The sequence below is a fragment of the Leuresthes tenuis genome, unplaced genomic scaffold (assembly GCF_036924035.1).
Source record: "Leuresthes tenuis unplaced genomic scaffold, fLeuTen1.0.hap1 SCAF_20, whole genome shotgun sequence".
Taxonomy (NCBI): domain Eukaryota; kingdom Metazoa; phylum Chordata; class Actinopteri; order Atheriniformes; family Atherinopsidae; genus Leuresthes; species Leuresthes tenuis.
The window spans coordinates 16864664-16883684 of record NW_027325374.1 but is presented as its reverse complement, the minus strand read 5'-3'; the positions used below and the strand labels follow the sequence as shown (position 1 = coordinate 16883684).

The 19021-nt window shown below is 40.5% G+C and overlaps 1 protein-coding gene across 1 annotated transcript; it reads right to left on the bottom strand.

Moving 5' to 3' along the window:
- Positions 1-1124: 1124 nt before the first annotated feature.
- Positions 1125-18259, bottom strand: gucy2cb (guanylate cyclase 2Cb). The gene is made up of 27 exons (XM_072373126.1): positions 17844-18259; positions 17008-17120; positions 16527-16594; positions 16150-16365; positions 15816-15934; positions 14123-14225; positions 13089-13197; positions 11690-11831; positions 10982-11064; positions 10054-10162; positions 8837-8918; positions 7476-7578; positions 7198-7254; positions 7032-7103; positions 6771-6875; positions 6565-6651; positions 5202-5334; positions 4977-5114; positions 4710-4786; positions 4528-4619; positions 4238-4396; positions 3645-3837; positions 3381-3555; positions 3183-3281; positions 2881-2975; positions 2674-2750; positions 1125-1951 (listed from the first exon to the last, which is right to left on the bottom strand). Exons 1-27 carry the CDS (start codon positions 18154-18156, stop codon positions 1738-1740), a joined length of 3333 nt encoding a protein of 1110 aa, XP_072229227.1. The 5' UTR covers positions 18157-18259; the 3' UTR covers positions 1125-1737.
- Between the last annotated feature and the right edge of the window lie 762 nt (positions 18260-19021).

Sequence of the window (19021 nt, the reverse complement as noted above, 5' to 3'; positions counted from 1 at the left end):
TGTGGAGCGCCTCATGCTTGTAGAAGGTGTAAACTGTCTTAAATTAAACCTTTTTTTTAACATTATATTTATTCACAAGGTTTGTTTTAGAGACATTTTTTGCTTTGACTTTTTTTTTTTATTATTAAGTAAAGGGGGGGGGGGGGTCGGGTAAGTTCTACTTTTTTCTACGATATTAAATAGAATGAATTGTCAGGTTTATGGAACATGCAGGTTTTTAGAGTCGGGTTCCATGTTGATGCTCTTAAGCACAGTCCACAGTTTTTTTTGTTTAGTTTTTTTTCTTAAGATGAAAAATAAGTTTGTAAATCTCAATTTTCATGTCAGCTGATCATGTTTGCTTGGCTGGATCCACAGTTCATTTGTTTTTTAATCTTTGTTTTGTGGGTTATGCTGTACAATTCGATGCAGGAAAGGTCCACCAAGCAGTGCACCTTCAGTGTTCTTTGCAAAAACATTAGATTCGTCCGGGTCATGTGGGTCGAAAACATTTGTCTCTGATGCTGGAGCTTTCCTTCTTCTGCTCTCCACAGAGCCTCAATGTACTTTGTCTGTAAACATGATACAAAACAATGTGACACACGAATTGTTACGCCTCGGACGAACTGTACATGCCGTGCTCTGTGTTTTTTAGTTCATTGAACTGTTTCATCAGGATCTGTGCAACACACATCTTCAACAAAGTGACAGGAGGTGAATTCTTCTCTTCTTTTTTTTTTTTTTATTTACTGTAGATGATTGTCAATTGTTGGAAAACAAAAATAAAAATGTGTCCTTTGATTTAAGATACAAGTGTCTTTTTTTCTTTTTTTGACCTGTTAATGAGCCCACGTGTTACTCCATTCTGGTATCTAGTGCATTTCAGCACAGACACTGCACTGTTTCATCCCGAACTTCCTCAGTTGAGCCTCCAGTGAGAGGCGTCTGCTGCAGCGATGGGACAAAAACAAGACAGTCTGAGATGTGTTTGCTTGTAGTCATAATTGCATAGAAAGCTCCCTTTGCAAAACCAAACAAACACTAATGTCATCATTAGTTCCAGAATGAGCCAAAGTAAATCATAAGCTTGGTAGGAGCTGTGTGTGTTTATTTATGTTTTTTTTTTTTTTTTCCCCTTACTGTCCTCTAGCTGGACACAGATGCACTCATCCTTCCAAACATGAGAAACACAAGTTGAACACAATAGACATACATCTAAAGAAGGCAGTTATTTAAAAACTCCATAAATCGCATGACTGTATAATAGGATGCGTTACTGTGCGAGTACTTTACTTTGATACACTTTTAATGGCATTGATGCTTCAGTTTGGCCTCAGAAGGATGGAAACGATCCATTTCTAACTAAATAAATGGGTCGTGCCCCTATTTGGTTGTCTTTCAGCTTCACAGTCTCTGCTTTCGTTAGCTTGGTTTGGAGTCATGGTTTCAATGAAGAGCAGCAACAGCAAGGGATGGAGGACTACATTGTAACAAGAAGTGATATCAGCTGCATTTCAGCTATATATCCTGAGGTGGAAGGAAAAAAACTTGTTTAAGAAACAAAAACAAACAAAAATGAGTGGGACTAACAACAAATATATTATAATTTCTTGTGGCCGCTTGGTATTTGAACAATGTAAAGAAATTTGTCCTCTTAGTTTCGTCATCCGACTCCCTTATCCGCACCTAACAGCTGACTTCCAGCTCTTTAGAAATGGTGTAATAGCATGACAGACCGGGACAGTGATGCACTCCTCCCTACAGGAAGGTGCTCAGAGTGTTGTCCACCGTGGCCAGATGCAGGTACTCAGGCTGGCTGCTCTCAGACTCCACCTCCGATCCCTGGTCTTCGTGGTCCTCCTTACTCTCGCTCGTGCCCGACTTGGTCTTCCGCACGGAGCCCCGGGTGCGGCGCTCCAGACATTCCAGGGTCATGCGGGCGAGATCCTGCTGCAGACGCTGGAAGTTCTCCCTTCAAAAAGGAGACGAAACCAGTACAGCGACAGACAAGCGGGTTAGATCAAGCGTGCTATGGCCTCTCGCTAAATGTGCAGCAGAACCAACACAGCCTCTCGGATGTTCAGACATTTCAAATATGAAGTCATTTTTTTCTCGTCTGCCTTCTACAAAAAACAATGGGGTGCTGGCTGTAGCTGCATATTTATTGACCTTCCAGTGGAGCACTGTCTCAGAAATATTGATCAGATCACACTAAACATGCTGGATCCCATTTTTACTGAAATATATTCACTGAACAACTCCGTCTGACCTCGTGAGGAGCTTCCAGCATTTATCAGGCTTCTTCTAATGTACTTTACAGAGTTCAATCAGGCAGTTTTGTGCCGTAAAGTTCTTTTCTTTGGTGCCATCTATAGAAGTGATGGCAGTCCGCAGTCCCAAGTCTGCGGTACTCGTCCCTCTGATTTTCAGAGCTAACTCATGGCGTCAGTCTGGGAAAACAGACCCCCACTGGTGCTCATTCTACGCCTCCATTGTTTTAAACTGATTTTTAGTTGGTCACTGATCTCAAAGTATCCTCTCCATCTTCTTTTCATAGTAATGAGAAAACAAAAGTCCTAGTCTACACAGATGAATTGATAATCAAGTTCATGCAGTTAGGGCTGATTGGAAACCACAAGTGCTTCTAATTTTGTTTTAGTAAGTCTCGGCTCTTTGGCCTGTGTGTCTGCTTACGTTGTGGGTGGAGTTGGAAGGTCGTAGTCTTCCCCAGTTTCTCCTGTCAACCAGTAAGTTGTCTCTGTGCCTTTACCCTGAGAAAACACACAAATGCATACATAATTATGATGTGATCATTTGATCATGTGAAGTCTGCAGACTTAAACATTCAGTGTTTTTTTAAATTAGTTTTGATTCTGTAAATTTTGTTAAGACAGTCTATACCTTCAGGTATGTTTCTCCTCTGATCTCATACTCGAACTTGCAGTATGTTCTCTGCAGGATATCTATAGTCGGCTCACTGACGTGGATCCGCAAAGCTGGAGGATATAAACACAACAGAGATCAGCTGGGGTAAATGACTAAATCAGGTTTACGGGTAGCCTCTATAATTACACCAGCGTAATTTGTAGTAAGCTGCTCATATGAAATAACTAGAACTGAGGAGCCAGCTACAGGAAATGTCAGTGGAAATCAGTTTTTCTTATGAGCTTTTCTCTGAATGCACACGTCTCTTTTCCACTCACGGTGTCCTGTAGACTCCATACGAGATGCTGTGTTTACTGTGTCTCCAAATAAACAATATCTGGGCATCTTTATCCCCACAACACCTGCTGCACAGGGACCTGGACACACACACACACACGCACACACACACACACACACATAAATATTCAGTCACTTTCCATCTCTGCTTACAGCCGTAGAGACAGACAAGGCTCTACCTGAGTGCACGCCGATGCGTATCCACACAGGTATACCAGGCAGATGCCGGAGCTGGAAGGTGCCCATGAAGGCCAGGATGTCCAACGCCATGCGGCAGATATCCACCGCATGTCTGTTTCCATTTCTCCTTGGCAGGCCGGAGGCAACCATGTAGGCATCGCCTATCGTCTCCACCTGAAGATGAATTAAAGAAAGTACAGTGTTTGTGGACCATGCTGTCACTTCATCCATTTGACTGCGTTATATTTCAGCCCTGCCAATACCTTGTATACATCGTGATGGTCGACAATGCTGTCGAAGCCTTTGTAAATGTCATTAAGCATGTCCACAACTTCCATCGGTGTGCTGTACTGGCACAGAGTGGTGAAGCCCACTATATCACTGAAATATATCGTCACTTCATCGTACAGCTCTGGCTCCACCACACCGGTCTCCTTTAGGCTCTTTACCACTGGCCTTTATACAGAAAGACATTTACAAAGACAGGTGAAAAAAGCATCCAGTCCTTACAAGCATTGTCTGTAACTTGCCGTTATGCTGGACCTGGATCAGAAAACTGAACTGTATTATCTGATCATTTACATGTTAACCATTACTGACCCTTTCTTTTTAGCTACCTGTTATTTAGGCTCATCATTCAATTCCCCTCTCTTTTCTTTTGTGTTTGACAGCAGAAGCACCCCAGAGGTGCTGTGCCTCTCTGGTAGTTTGGGAGTCACGGTGCTTACACCACATTTTCGGCCTGGTTTTCCCTCATACTGCTTCTATATGCTTCTGTGTGTTCAGTTTACTGAGGGTGCAATCTCTGTTGTGGGTGTCTAAAAGTTGAGGAGCTCTCCTTTAAATGTAAACACACCCAGGAAGCAGCATGAAGTTGAGGCAGTCGGCCCGATCCCTCTCTGCTTTGTACAGGGCTGTTCTCTCCTCCACCAGGTGCTCCAGGTTTCTGGAATACATCTGCAGCCTTCGGATCATGTTGTCCATGTAGCTTTCGTTGTCCTGGTTATGAATTTTACTATGACGGAAAGTGAAAGGGAAAACGTGTTTCCATTAAAATCAACTAGCAATACACTGTGAGATCCATTTCTTTTCAGAGCTTCTATCACATTTCTAACAGCCACACGTGCACGAACAGTGAGGAGTTACCTGATGATTTTTCCCAGGCAGCTTTCTACCTTCTTATAGTCAGGTCTCTTTTCTGGGTCCTCATCCCAACAGCTTTTTATCAACATGTACACCTAAAGGACAGAGGACACCAAGCTTTAGACACATATCCGTCACAATGTGGAAGCAAAGAACAACTAGGATGGTACAGAAATTACCATCACCTCTAATTGTTTCTCTGAAGCGCCTTCAAAGTCAAGATCGGGTCTGAAATAAGATGAGATCACCCTGGACAGTTTTTCTGTTAGGAAACACAGACATTCGTTCATCACAACGAAACTGACTGAATATGTGTGTGTCCCTTAGAGAAACAGGGCTCTGGGTCAACCAGGCCCTTCAGAAGCTGTTGAAGCTGGCTTCCAAGTGACTGTAATTATTGTGTATTGTATTTGAGCTCCCCTGAAAATGGTCAGTGGTTGGCTGTTTGACACCTGATCGGTCGGAGCAGGACTCTGTGTAGAAGGTGCTCTTTCTGAGAACAATCTCCTGGCAGATGATAGCAAAGCTGTACACGTCTCCTTTCTGGGAGGTGCCCTGCTTCCTTAGGTGCTCCGGAGCTGTCCACAAATCTGAGACAATAAAGTATAGAGAAATTAAAGTAGGTGAAGACGTGAATCGGGAGTGAGCGATTAGTAGCTGACATCTTGTGGCTTTACCTTTGCCGCGGCTGAGAAAGGCATTGCAGCCAAAGTCTGTGATTTTCACCACCATGCGATTGTCTACCACACAGTTGGTGGACTTGAGGCGACCGTGGACCTGGATGTCACTGGCATGGAGATAAGACATGCCCTGCACAGAGGAGGCACGCACCAGAGTGAAGCAGCGTCAGACTGAAGCTTAGAGGCACTGAGGATGTTTTCAGTGAATCAGAAACCCTGCACGTCATCTGTGATGTATGATAACATCTTGTAGCAGCTGGAGGGAACTGCAACAAGCTGTTCACCTTTTTAAACAAGTGTTATTCATGTCATCTTCTGCTGGCGTGGAACTTATAACAACATCCCTATTATGTTAATATGGAGGTCATATCATCCTTGGTTTGTGAGCTTTAGTAGGAAATCCTCATGTTAATCCCAGTTTTTCCAGTCTCAATGCTTTACGTAACACAGCTTTAGGAGTGCTTATTATTTTCACGAGACTCGTTTTCTTTTATACGGATTTGTAATTTAAAGTTCACTTCAAAATGACGAGGAAACAAGTAATTTATTTGATCAGAAAATCAGGTTTAAATCTGTTATTAATATCAGGATTTTATTAAGCCAGAGCGACGGTCCGATAATGCTTTAAGAAGTGCCTCAGAAAGGAAACGAAAAAATATGTGAATGAGAGCAGCTTTATTGGGAACTTGTCTGTTTTATTATGCACTTAATGCATTTTGGAGCGTGTATGGGGCACCTGGCCCATTTGCAACTAATTGAGCAGAGACTTGATCTCCAGCTGCATTATCCTGGTGTGTTAGTCCGGTTTTGAGTACCTCGATTTCGTAGTCAGACTAACATGTTTACATGCATTTTAAACATCAAACTGACTCAACAATTACATTTTTCCTACTGTCATGTTACCATGCTTACTGTTTCTAAGTAGGTGCGTCATATTCACAGCAGTGGGGAACTCTTTTGTTACCCTTAATGCACCAAAGACGACTAATATTGAGTAATACTTACTTTCGTCATCTATTTGGCTGAGGTCTATTGTTTTTATAACAAAGTCAGGATTGTTCATACAACCATGAAAAAAAGATTTGACAAAGTAACAGCTAGATGACACAACAATCAACATTAGGACAGTTTTTTTCCACACACCCACACACGTAATTCATTACAGAGGAACATAAATTCCATGACACTGCTATTGATTGTCCGTCAGACTTGAGTAAGTCTGGCATTTTTCCACTTTATGACTGATAGATGTGATTGTTACTCATCTCCAGCGAAGAGCTTAATGTGATAACATGAACTGCATACAGTACATCCTGTGAGGTGCACAATGGTGTTGATAATCAGCAGAACAGGGTCTCACCTTGGCAATGTCATACATGATGGAGATCTTGAACTCCCAGTCCATGAAGGTCCCCTCTGGGTACGACACCTTGTCATTCAGCACATACTGGAAAAAGATGGGGATAGAGGCTATTTCTGTGCATCTTGGCATGTCAAGCAGTAAATAATGTGCTTTCATCAAGACCCTCAAGGTGGACGAACTGAATGTGACCCTGCTTTACATACCCTGAGCGACCCCCGCTCTCCGTACTCAAACACACCGAACAAACCCTTATCAAACTTCACCGTGCCATAAAACTTTGTGAGGCTGTAATAGTCGATGCGCAGAAGCTGTGGGGAAAGGCAATGACACAAGGCATGTTGGTAAGCTTGGACAAATATTAACAAGGAGGCAATAAAAATCTAAGACCACAAAGCATGTTGAAACGTGAAATCAATAAAAGAGCAACACAGACACACAAACCGCCGGCTGCGTGTGCATCTTACCGCATTCAGGTCTATGCTCTGGGCTTTGTTGAAGTTCCCATCTGAGTGCTTTAGCTCCTTCAGAATCACAATCTGAAAAATAAAGACGAAAATGAAATCTGCACGTTGTGCTCAGTGGAAAAGACTGTGTATTTGAAAATGACTGCAGGCTGTATTATCTGGCTACCTTCTTATCGTACAGTGCACGGCGGATCTTGAATTTTTTCTTCCTCTCATCTTCTATCTGATAAAAACAGTTGAAGGTCAGCGTAAGAGCATATCAGTAACAAAATTCATGATCAAGAATATGACGTACTCAAGCCGTGTGAAGAGGAAAAAAAGGATGAGAAAATGTATTCTCTGTGATCAGAGATTTCCTTTCAATGACCAGGTTTACTATCCGAATGATGCAACAACTGGAAGGCACTGGTTTTTTTACTTAGACTGACTGAGCGGCTCATTTACCTTGAGGGAGACGACATTGTGTTCGTTGTACTCCAGCGGAGTGATGAGATCACTGTTAATGAAGGTCCAGCGCTTCCTGAGCAGTCGACCCTTCCTGTTCTGTCTACACATGAAAAGAAATACCATCAGATTGCACCATACCAAAAACTGAGCCACAAGGGACCCCACTGGTATATAAGACAAAAAAGTACATTTTTCACTAAGCAACATGTAGACATTTTAAGAGGAAAGAAAACCATTTTAATCATTGTAAAACCAAAAATCTCATAAACCAGTATTTAATCTGCATTAGAACATGGAAAGGTTATCAAAGGTTAAAAGTGAGGCATTTTCAGCCTGTTTCAACCCAGCTGTTCAACTGGTCATCTTGGGATTGATGTCAGCAACATAGCTCAAAAAAAGGTTTGGACAGGTCCATGTTTAGCACAGTGTAACGGTCCCTCTTCTTTTGACAAGTTTGTAACACATCCGGGAACTGAGGAGACCAATTGCTGGACCTTTAGGAGAGAAATGTTGTCCCATACTTGTCTGATATAGTATTCCAGCTTCTCAACAGTCCAGGGTCTTCATTTGCACCTCACGATGCATCAAATGTGTCAAATCTACAAAAAGTGCTGGACTGCAGGGAGACCAGTCCAGCACCCGGACTCTTCTACCACGAAGCCGTGCTGTTGCAATAGATGCAGTATGTGGTTTGGTATTGTCTTGCTGATATATGCAAGGCTTTTCCTGAAAAAGGCATCATCTATGATGCTCTAAAAGCTGTATATACCTTTATTAATAGTGCCTTTCCAGATGTGCAGGTTTCCAGTTCCATTGGCACTAATGCAGCCCCATACCATCAGAGCTGCAGGCCTTTGAACAGAGCACGAATTACTTGCCGGATGGTCCTTCTCCTCTTTAGTCCAAAGGACGCAGCATCCATGATTCCCAAAAAGATGTTAAAATTTCGGTTTGGGTTTCCAGTTCGCCTCCGTCTGTTTCAAATAAGCTTTAATGGTGGTGTTTCTGGATCATGTTCAGGTATGACTTTATTCCACATGATAGTGTGGAATAGTGTGGTGGAATGTGTTCACAATGATTTCTAGAAGGGTTCGTGATGTGTTTTTGATGTGTTTTCTATGTTCTACTGTGTATGAAATGGCTGTTTATGAGATTTGCACATTATGTTTTTATTTAGTGTCCAAACCTTTTTGGAGTTAGGGTCAAACAATTATCAATATTCTTCTATTAATATATACTTCTATATCTTCTATTAATATATGATGACAAAACTCTGGGTTGGTCAACTTTAGCATTTAACAATTTACTATTGACCTCAGTGCCTCTTCACTTAAAGACACATGTTTCCTAAGGCATACCTGTAGAAGATAAAGGCAATGATGGCCACTACAACCACCGTGACAGCCAACACCACGACACTGATGTGACCAAGTTCGAGGCCTATAGTAGGAAAAAGGTACATAGTTAAAGCATTAGGCAGATAATAAGAAATGGGCATTTCTTTAAAGAATGTCATGTCATCTGTAGGATAAGAAACTTTATTTACTCAGTGTTAAAGCCACTATGCAAAATGCACAAGACAAAGCTACTGAGAGTTGGTGCAGAGTAAATTCTCAAGATAAGAAGCAACCAGAGGACTTAGATCGCCCTTCAGTGTCTGACAGGCATTTCACACTTGTATTCCAGGCTTATTGTCTGCTTTATAGCCACAAACACTACACTGCTTTTCGGGTTATGTTGGAGATTACAGGATATGTTTGCTGTAACCTTTGTTTGTAGAGACCAGAATGAAGAATTGAGTGCTGAGAAACAAAAGCCCACATTTTGTGCAAAAATGTTATAATTCAGACTGCTGCTTATAGTCTTTTGCCCAGTGCCAATTAGCGCTCATCTAGCTCTTCAACAAGGCCTTCAGATGAGCAATACTCATTGCTCCCGAATAGAAAAGGGGCACCCCTCTCTCTGCGAAACAGAGGGATAGGGCCAAGAGCAGGAATTGGAATTGGGCCTTTGTCTGTCATCGTTTACCCTGGAGGAGCATCGGGATGAGATCTTCTCTTGTCTGCATGAGCGAGAGGGATAAATATGACATGCTCATATGCTAACGCTACTGCTAACCCAAAACAATCACAGAACTGTGGCTTTTACTGATGACCAAACAGCCTGTTAAACTAGTGTTTTGTCTGCAAGTGGTTCGAAGCAGCTAAGATGATGAAATTCATCTGATTTTTACACTTTCACTTTTATATTTTTCAGTTTGTGCTAGGATGTCATAGAAGGGTTGAAATAACATTTTATGGCAAGCGTTCCAGTCATATACTTAAGCATTTATGATAAAAACAGAAATCACTGGATCATTTCCCACAGACATACTGACTGTAAAAGCTTTCTATAAAAAAATAGTTTTCTTATCACTCCAGTGTCACATGATAGTATATCTTATTGGCAGCCATTTAAAGCTGATGTTCATTCATGACCTTAAACGGGTTTACTGTGTGTCTGTCTGTCTGTGCGCAAGAATAATTGGAGCTTATGATGCAGTCACTGTGTGTGCGTGTGTGTGTTATAGCTGTACCTCTGTTGGGTTTGGCTTCAGGAAGTCTTTTTCCCCAGATGAAGGAAGGAACCGTGTCCTCCACTTTAGTTTCATTGTGTTCTGTGTCGAAGATGAATAAAACCTTGTACTGAGGATAAAATGATGGCATTATTTCAACTGTGGCATAGAAAACCAACATGCAGTGATTCAACAGAGGAGGATTTTACTTTCAAAGATCTTTGTCCAATATTGACTGTGTCCTATAATCATTTACTTGTAATGTAGCAAAAGTGGTTCCAGTCTATAAAGACGGTGGTACGCTCAGAATGTTATAATATAGACCTGTGTCTTAGCTACCTCAGTTTTCAAAAGTACTTGAAAAAATATATCAACTTTGTTGAGAAACAGGAATTAAATTGTGACCATTCTGTTAGAATAATATATGAAGCCTGTGATAATGATGCATTACAGATACATAACAGATACATAATAGATCCTTAGAAATCGATATGATCAAATTATGGAAGTTGTGTTTTGTGTTGTGAATAATTACCTTCCTGTCTGTATCCAGTTCATTGACATTAAGAGAAGGAAATTACAACTGAACACTTTCACACACACTTTCGGTGTGTGTGTGTTTGATAAGTGGAAAGTAAGAACTAAATGTGAAATACAGATCTTTTTGAATGGTCACTTAGATGAGATCAAATGCGGTAGCTCACCGTTTACTTACAAACAAAAAACAAAGACATTTTTAAAAAATTGAAGGAATTTATTATGTATAAATAGTTTTGTGGTAGAATATCATATAGTCATGTGCATTTTTGCTCTAACTTAGTCTAAGAGATTGCTGTTTGTAAAGATGTCTGCAAATCAAAATCAATTCATTCACTCGTGTTACAGAAAAAAATCCAACAATAAGATCGCTGATAAATGACAAAGGAATAAGAACATAAGAACAAAGTACCTCATTGTCATTATTGGTATAAATGACGGTGAGATTCACATCTCTGTCTCCATGAGCATCCAGCTTGTAATATCCTCCAAGTCCTAAGAAGATCATAAAAGCATCTTTACAAACCTTTGTTCCCTGCAACATCTGCTCTGCTAGTTCTAATTCTCATTTAACTGTTGTAGCTGCTGTGACATACTTCCTGTGCTGTGTTGATAGGATTTAATTATGAGATGCTTTTTTCATCATTAGTTGCGGGGGAAAAGTCTAAAAGAGCCTGATTGGCAGAAAAGACATCAGGCATGAACAGCTTCTACAGAGCACCTCTCAATCACAGTTACACGCAAGCTGCTGCACTCTGCAGGCAATAACACTGATTTTTTTTCAAGATGCGCATGAGAAATACAATTAAGTGACAACAGATGACTGCTACCATCTGTCCGACGTCACAGTAGCTTCCGTTATCTCTCAGAGCTGCTTTCAGGGCAGCTTGTGTGAGACTATCAGGATTTTGGGGAGGAATTTGGAAAACTTTGACATCGACCTCATCAGCCTCTTTTGCACCTTAAGAGTATTTCATGAATCCATTCCAGTGATGTTTCCTTTTTTCAACTCAGTTCAAACTGATCCATTTATCAGCATGTGGACAGGCTAATGCTAACATGTTGATGCTTTAGCAGGTACATTGGTTCACAGTTTTCTAATATCTTCCTCCATCCTTACCATTAAAGGAGATGTTCCTGAAGTAATTCACATTCACATACTCCATCTGTTGGATCTCCGATTGATTTTTTCTTGCGATTTGTCTCATCACATGGCCTAATTTCAGCACTGAGTCATGGTATGCAGCCATGTAGTCGTTCATCTGCAGAGAAAGAACAGTCTCAGTTTGATATGATGCAAGTGTTTTCTACTTTTCTGCATATCGTGGGGCAGCGGAAGCTGGCTATGAGGCTCTGTTTGTGACAGACAGCATGTTCACCTGTGCACTGCTTATGTCCACCAAACATGTGACAAAACATTTGTCCATGTATTTGTAACTTTGAAGAGTAATTCAACTGTGGCAAAACTACACTGTCCATTCTACAATTTGCTAACTAAATCATGGTGACTTCTTTGTGATTAATAGATGTATAATTTTCAAAATTGTTTTCTGAATGAAATACCTTGAGTATTTTTCCCATGTGTATTGTTTATTTTATAAATGTATGTATGTGGTTTTGCTTCATTATGCAAATTATGGATGAAATTGCAAATTGTTTGACAAAATATTCAATATAAATGTGTAAATAAGGGTATCAACACTACATTAAATGACTATGGTTGAAAACTAAAGTGAGAATATTAATGAATAAATATACATTTCATATATTCATTGTTGTCCAAATACATCTTTGATGCCATTTTTGTATTATTTATAAGCATATTCATTTATTCATTGAGCCTTTTATGCCAGTGTGTATTCATCTTATATTTTGTCAGTCTGGCTCCTGCATGCAAAACGCAACAAGACAACTTTTATAACGACACTATCAGACGTCAAGGTCAAACGACACAACAGGATGGCGATCATTAACAACCGATCCAAGAAGATTGCAAAAGGATCGACTACATTGACGTTAGCAGTCTATGTCTGTAGCTTTGCCACAGCTGAAGCACTCCTCAAAGTTACATAAATATGGACTATGGTTCAGTGGACATAAACAGTGTGCATGTGAACACATTGTTGGCACAAATGGAACCTCGTAGCTGGGAGGAGGTGTTTGAACACTGCTGCAGAAACATCAAAAACAGTAACCTGAAAACAGGCCAAATAAAACTAATGCCATCTGTATGACTAAATACCTCTGTTATGTTTTTGTAATGTGACGCTTTAACGAGACAAGCTACTCTCACAGAGTAAGTGGCACATAGCAGTATAGTATATAGCAGATGCTTGCTGTCTCAAATTTTGCAATTCTTGGTATTTACTGACATATAAAGCAGTTGTTCAACACTTGTAAATCCACAAAGTGAGTCACCAAAAAGAAAAGAACAGTAAAATAACGATTTTTCCCTTTTTCGTTACAGAGTGAGTTGAAAGAAAGGGAAACTGAGTACTTTTTACATCTCACGTTCTCACCGTGTTGTTGTCTGAAAGGTTGATTGTGTACTTTCTGGTGTTGGGCATGGTCAGCACCAACACATTCTTCATCTCTGGTATGGAAGATGTGTTGGTGTGGTATATATCACTGTGCCGGGGAGGCAAGAGAGGTGTAATTCAGTAAGTGATGCATCCTACTCAGAAATACGTCCTGCTCATGATAACATAATCTCTCATAAAACTTTAACTATGTCACTTTTGACTCCGTTTCCATAAAGGTTTGGAATCTGGGTGACATCAAATAAAAACAGAATGAAATATTTTCTTTTTTCGTGCAAAATAATATGCGAAGCGTGAATTTGATATCAAAAATAAATTCTTCTTAAAAGGTGGGAAAGTGGACATCTTTTTCCACTGTGTTGCATCGCCTCTTTAAAAACATTCTGTAAAGCATTAAGTAAATTATTTCAATTATAGTCGATTATTTTTTTCCCCAGTTTGGTGTGTGGTAGTCTGAGCTCAAGGGCTATTTATTGTATGCCATGTTATACAGTGATAATGTAGGGTTATTGAGTACTACCGACCTCAAAGACTCTGCTTGCTCTGTGTAGAGGTTTGAATTCATGCCTGAAAACGGTGCAGTGGAGCCATTTTTCTGCACTAATTTAACAAAAGCATATCACAGACATTTAATTGACACTCTAAGAAATTGTGTCAACACATATGTATAACTCGTCTCTTTTAATTGACATATTGGCAAGTACTATAGTAAATTTTTGTTTTAGTTTTACTTATCCAGTTTTTGGCTGTTCCTATCCTGATTCCAATGTTTGTATCATTATATAAAAAAAAAGGTTTAAATGGCTTACAAATCATTTCATTCTGTTTTTATTTACATTTTCAAAGTGTTCCATCTTTCTGGGAAACAAGGTTCTACATGATAAACCAAGTAAAGTAAGGCTGCTTTAATAAATAGATAAATGGAACCACCTCACAAAACAAAAACAACAAGTAAAGAAAACAAATGAAATTTAGAGATGAGGAAGTGAATTAAATGAATACACAGCACTGACTTGTAAAGATCAATGAGGACGATGACAATATCACTACTGTCTGCTGCGTCAGTGGTATTTTTCAAATCCACCAAATCCATCGGGGAGCCGCACATGATGAACACTGCAGACAGAGAGGATTGCATGTAACAGCACAGTCCAATAATGGGTGACTAAAGTGCCACGTAGGGAATCAAACCCTGATTTCCATTTAAATTCTTTGTTCAACCTTGAAACCAAAGTTAATACCAAAGCCAGAGCATGATCTTTAATGCCTGAATCAACATGAAACAAAAGGGGTGGCAGGTGCCAACAGTTGCAGGGACATAGTTTGTTGAATTATTGTCAAACTTTGAAGGTGAAACATTCTCATCACTGACCTCTAAGATTAAAGATTAGACTCATTTTAAAAGCATATGCGCGCACAAAAACATACTTTGGCTCAACTCTCAGCAAAAGCTGAGAAACCGCTGTGAGCTTCTGTTGACGGAAACCTGGCTGAAAGACACTATGCCAGGCACGGTTGCAGGTGACTTTAACAACGTCAACCTGACAGACAGCTTGCCCAGTTTTTGTCATCATGTTACCTGACAACATCCCACACCGGGTCCTGAGTGAATGAGCGAACCAGCTCTCAGAGGTGATGATGAATATCTTCAAGACATCCCTCTCCCAAGTGAAGGTGCTGACGTGCTTCAGGACAGCCACTATCAATCCCAACCCAAAGTCCCCAGCAGTTTCAGGCCCGAATTTAATTTTTCCTTAGCATTCAACACAATGATTCCATAGACTCTCACCAACAAACTGCTCACACTGGGTCTGAGCCCATTCATCTGCAACTGACTTTCTGACCAACAGGCCCCAGTCACCCTTAACGCCAGCTGCCCACAGGGAAGCGTTTTAAGCCCCCTTCTGTTTTCACTGCTAACCTATGACTGCTCTGCCACGCTGCCATATTGTTAAGTTTGTGGACAAAACCACTGAGGTGGGAGTAATCTCCCACAATGACGAGTCTGAGTACAAACAGGCGGTGAAACATCTGGAGAGCTGGTATGAGAACAACACAAAGGAGATAATTGTGGACTAAAGAACAATCAGAACCACCCAACTCTGCCCCCTCTCAATCGGTGGAGTGGCTGCCGAGGTGGTCTCCAGCTACAATATCTGGGACGTCACTGACTGCCTCACCTGAAGCAAGAACCCTTCCTGTCTGTTAAAGAAGGCCCACCGCTTCCGTTTTCAAAGGCTGAAGAAAGCCGTACTGAACGATCAGTCCTGACAGCCTTCTACCTGAAGAAAGCAGGACTGTACAGATGTGCGGTGGAAAGTGCCCTCTCCTCCTGTATTACTGTGTGGTATGGCAACTACTCAAGTTGTGAAGTCTGCACAGAAGCAGCTGCCTGCCAACATTGTGTGACATCTACAGCAGCAGGAGCAGGAAAAGAACCTCCTGCATCATGAAGGACCTATGCTATGCAAGAGTTAACTGAAGATAACTTGTGTCTCTTACTGCTCAGAATTATGTGCAATTAATGTTTCGATCAATATCTTATCAATACGTGCATTATTCTGCAGTATTATATCACATGCAATAAGCCGCAATAGCTTTATGTGCAATATCACTTAACCGTACAATAATACCTGTACTCACAACTTAACTTGTTATCTATTATCCTTTTTTTTATTGGCATTTTTCCTACATTCAACAACATACCATTGCTCGTCCTGTTTTGCTCTGAGTTGAGGGTGTCCACCAGCTCTTTGTGACTGCGCAGCATCGTCCGAGAGACATTTCTGGCAAACTTGCCGTCTGCTTCCAGTGCATTTATATACCTGGGAAAGGAGACCCAGATTCTCATTGAACTGAAAAAATTCCTCATTGAACTAAAAAAAAGTTTCACTTGTAGCGTTAGTTGAAACATTCTGTTCATTCCACAAGTCTTCCTTTATGGAAAAAAGCTGATTTTTCTTACTACTTCATTAATTTGTCTGTCTGTCGGTTAGCAGAAACTAACTGTGGGTAGGCTTGCATGATTTTTTTCACTGACCAAAAGCAATCTTCTGTGTTGCTTAGTTTTTTGTAAACGTAGGCTGTCTCCCAGTCTGGTTTGATCTTGTTTTTGTTGAGCCAGAAGTGGATGAAAAAGTCAGAGATCTTGCGTGCCGGTGGCAGAAGCCGCTGCAAGTTGAGTGTGTAGTCACAGGAGGGCCCAAAGCTTCCCGCTGAAATGATGGGTGTGCTGAGGTTAAAGCCTCTTTCTCCACTGACGGGAGAGAATGAAAAAAAGAATAATGGTGTGAGTGAGAGGCAGAAACAGGCAGTGGAACAAAATAATTTCTTCAAAACCTGTTTGGAAATGTGAGCAGCGTTTTCCCAACTTATCTGCACAATTGTGGATGGGGTCTTTGAAGAGCCATAACTTACTCAACTATTGGGAAAGTAGCATATGTGCAGGTTGGTCCGAGCACTGCACATCCCAGCGTGCCTGATAACTGCAAAAGACAGCAGCGGAGTAGGAAGGTAGGAACAATGCAGTTAGGGTGCATTTTGGGTCTGTCTTAAGGCTTAACATATCAAGGCTTGCATTGCATCACACCCCTCAGCTTACAAGCACTGGGTGGTGCCTCTGGTGGGCTTCTGCAAGTAGGATAATTGTACAAAAGTGGACTTTTAGGTAGCTAGGTCTTACAGAGACCAGATGAACATAAGTGCTGTTTGAAATACCATTTAAAACATTTTTTATATGTGAATCATGAGAAGCTTTCCAAGTTAAGTCCCATAATAAACAGAGCATATTTAGGCTTTAAGGCACAAAGCAGCTATGCAGGAATGTGAATACTTAGACTACATGTTGGTAAAAAGCAAACAATGTATCTAAGATGGACATGAAACTGGAGCGACTTACCATTAGCTTCTTTAGCTTCTCCACTCCCTCACATGGACTGCTCCGGCACCCTCTTTGGCGATAAACAGTCGTGTTAAACCCTTCAAAGTTGACTGTGAGATTAAACTCCATACCTTTATGGTTGTGACGTGTGGAAAGAAAAGAATATTCAGGTTTTAGCTTTAATTTTCTTTGTATACCGAATCCCAGTGTGTATGTGGCTGTTTTGTTTGAAAGTAAATATTTGAAGATGCAAAAGTGTGAGGAATAGACAGGCTGTGAGTATGTCCTGTAAGTACTGCTACTATATAAGACTATTGAGAACATTGCTGGACTTATAGAAGTTTATGTTCCAATTTGAAAAACCACAGGGCTTATTGCTTGGCCATTTAGTTGCCAACAGAAATAAAGCTGACCAGACGCAGAACGAAGAAAAAAAAAATTAATTTGTTTTAAAAACATTTGGAATATATATATAATATATATAATATCTCTATATAATATGGAATATATAGAAGACTGATGAGGTGACCCAACACATATGACAAAAGTTAGCATCATCGTGGAGAGCAAAGGTCAGGATAAGCTCAGATAAAACCCTTACAGTATCTGGTTCATTACACAATGACCTTTATCCAGATCAAATAATATCTGTTTTCCTGAGAAGATAACAGGTCCTGTTTCGTATGGTTTACTACGAAAGACATACAGGGCAAACATAAAGCCTTTTGAGCGATAATTATCACACAAAAAAAAATTATCATAGCACACACACCAAGAATCAAAACAATAAGCTTTATACACAATATACATTTTTCTGGGTGCAGATTTGTTGTTGTTTTTCCCTTTTTAATTACCTTCTGCAAAATTGATGGCTGAATCTTTCTCTAAAGCATCTAGTATTTCTCCTTTCACATGCTTTAGGCTCCAGGGAGACTCCTCATCCTCCAGTAGGATCACGTTGATTGTTATGCCATCCACACACTGTCCATAGCCTTGACAGGCGGCGCCAAGAATCCCAAAGGTGCACAAACACAGCCACCAGCTGCCTGGATTCATTTTCAGCTCTGATGCCGGTATGGTTATTTCTAAGCTGTTAAAGAAAATCCATGGTATGGTGAAGGCTTTCAGGGCTTCTTTCACGTGATCCACTGAGAGAGTCCAGTGCATCTACAGCGCAGTAAAATCCCCAGATGCTTCCTCTTATGCACTTTGATTTCCAGAAGTAAAAGTTTGTCAGGCACACTACTGAAAGGTAGATTCAACAAACCAAATCCAGGACACAGGTTTTCCTGTCTTTGCTTCACAGATTCCCGCTTCCTCTGTTCCTGTGAACCGTCCTCTCCTCATAACCGTGTTAATATACAACCTTTAAAGACATAGAGGCAGGCCATATAACCTTCTCAATGTTATTGTGCAAAGGTCTGCATGAATTATAGGCTCCAAACTGGCAAACACAAGTAGGACTTTTAGCTGATCTTGACTTTGGTGGCAATAGTTTGAAGAATTATTTTATAAAGGCATTCTGCTTATAATGATTTTACACTTCAGCCAGGTTTACACTGAAACAATCTAATTAACCGGACGCCAATTTGTTAGTTGTCATGTGTACTAACGCTGACCTAAATGAAATAGCTGAAAGATACCTTAGAAGAATAATGTAAGGTACAATGAGGGATTTCCAATACAGCATAAAGACGGGCTCTGTCCAGTTGTAATAATATACATCTAACAGAATCTATAATACTTACTGCTTAAAAAGAAACTATGGTAGAAAAATTAGCTGGTGTAAAGCTACATTATTAAAGTTGCATTATTTGGGGGCTTAAAATCTCACATTGTCAACACAACAGACTCAAATTCAGTCTGTAGGCAACTAAATGAGCAACTACCTCTCTCTTTGGATAAGAGACACATTAGAGAGTTTTGAAAAACAAAAAACATTCATATATTCATCCCCAGGCCACAGTGCAACATGGACTCATGGTAACTGAAATAAAAAGAGAGCTACTTTGGGCACTCTGTGTCATTGATG

Bases quoted from the DNA above. Each gene is read 5' to 3' on its own strand.
- gucy2cb (XM_072373126.1), bottom strand. From the start codon at position 18,156: ATGCACTGGACTCTCTCAGTGGATCACGTGAAAGAAGCCCTGAAAGCC. The intron at 7,579-8,836 runs GTATGCCTTAGG...TTTCATGTGTAG, and splicing joins ATTGCCTTTATCTTCTACAG to ACAGAACAGGAAGGGTCGAC. The intron at 4,397-4,527 runs GTAACTCCTCAC...TTTCCGTCATAG, and splicing joins TGCCTGGGAAAAATCATCAG to TAAAATTCATAACCAGGACA.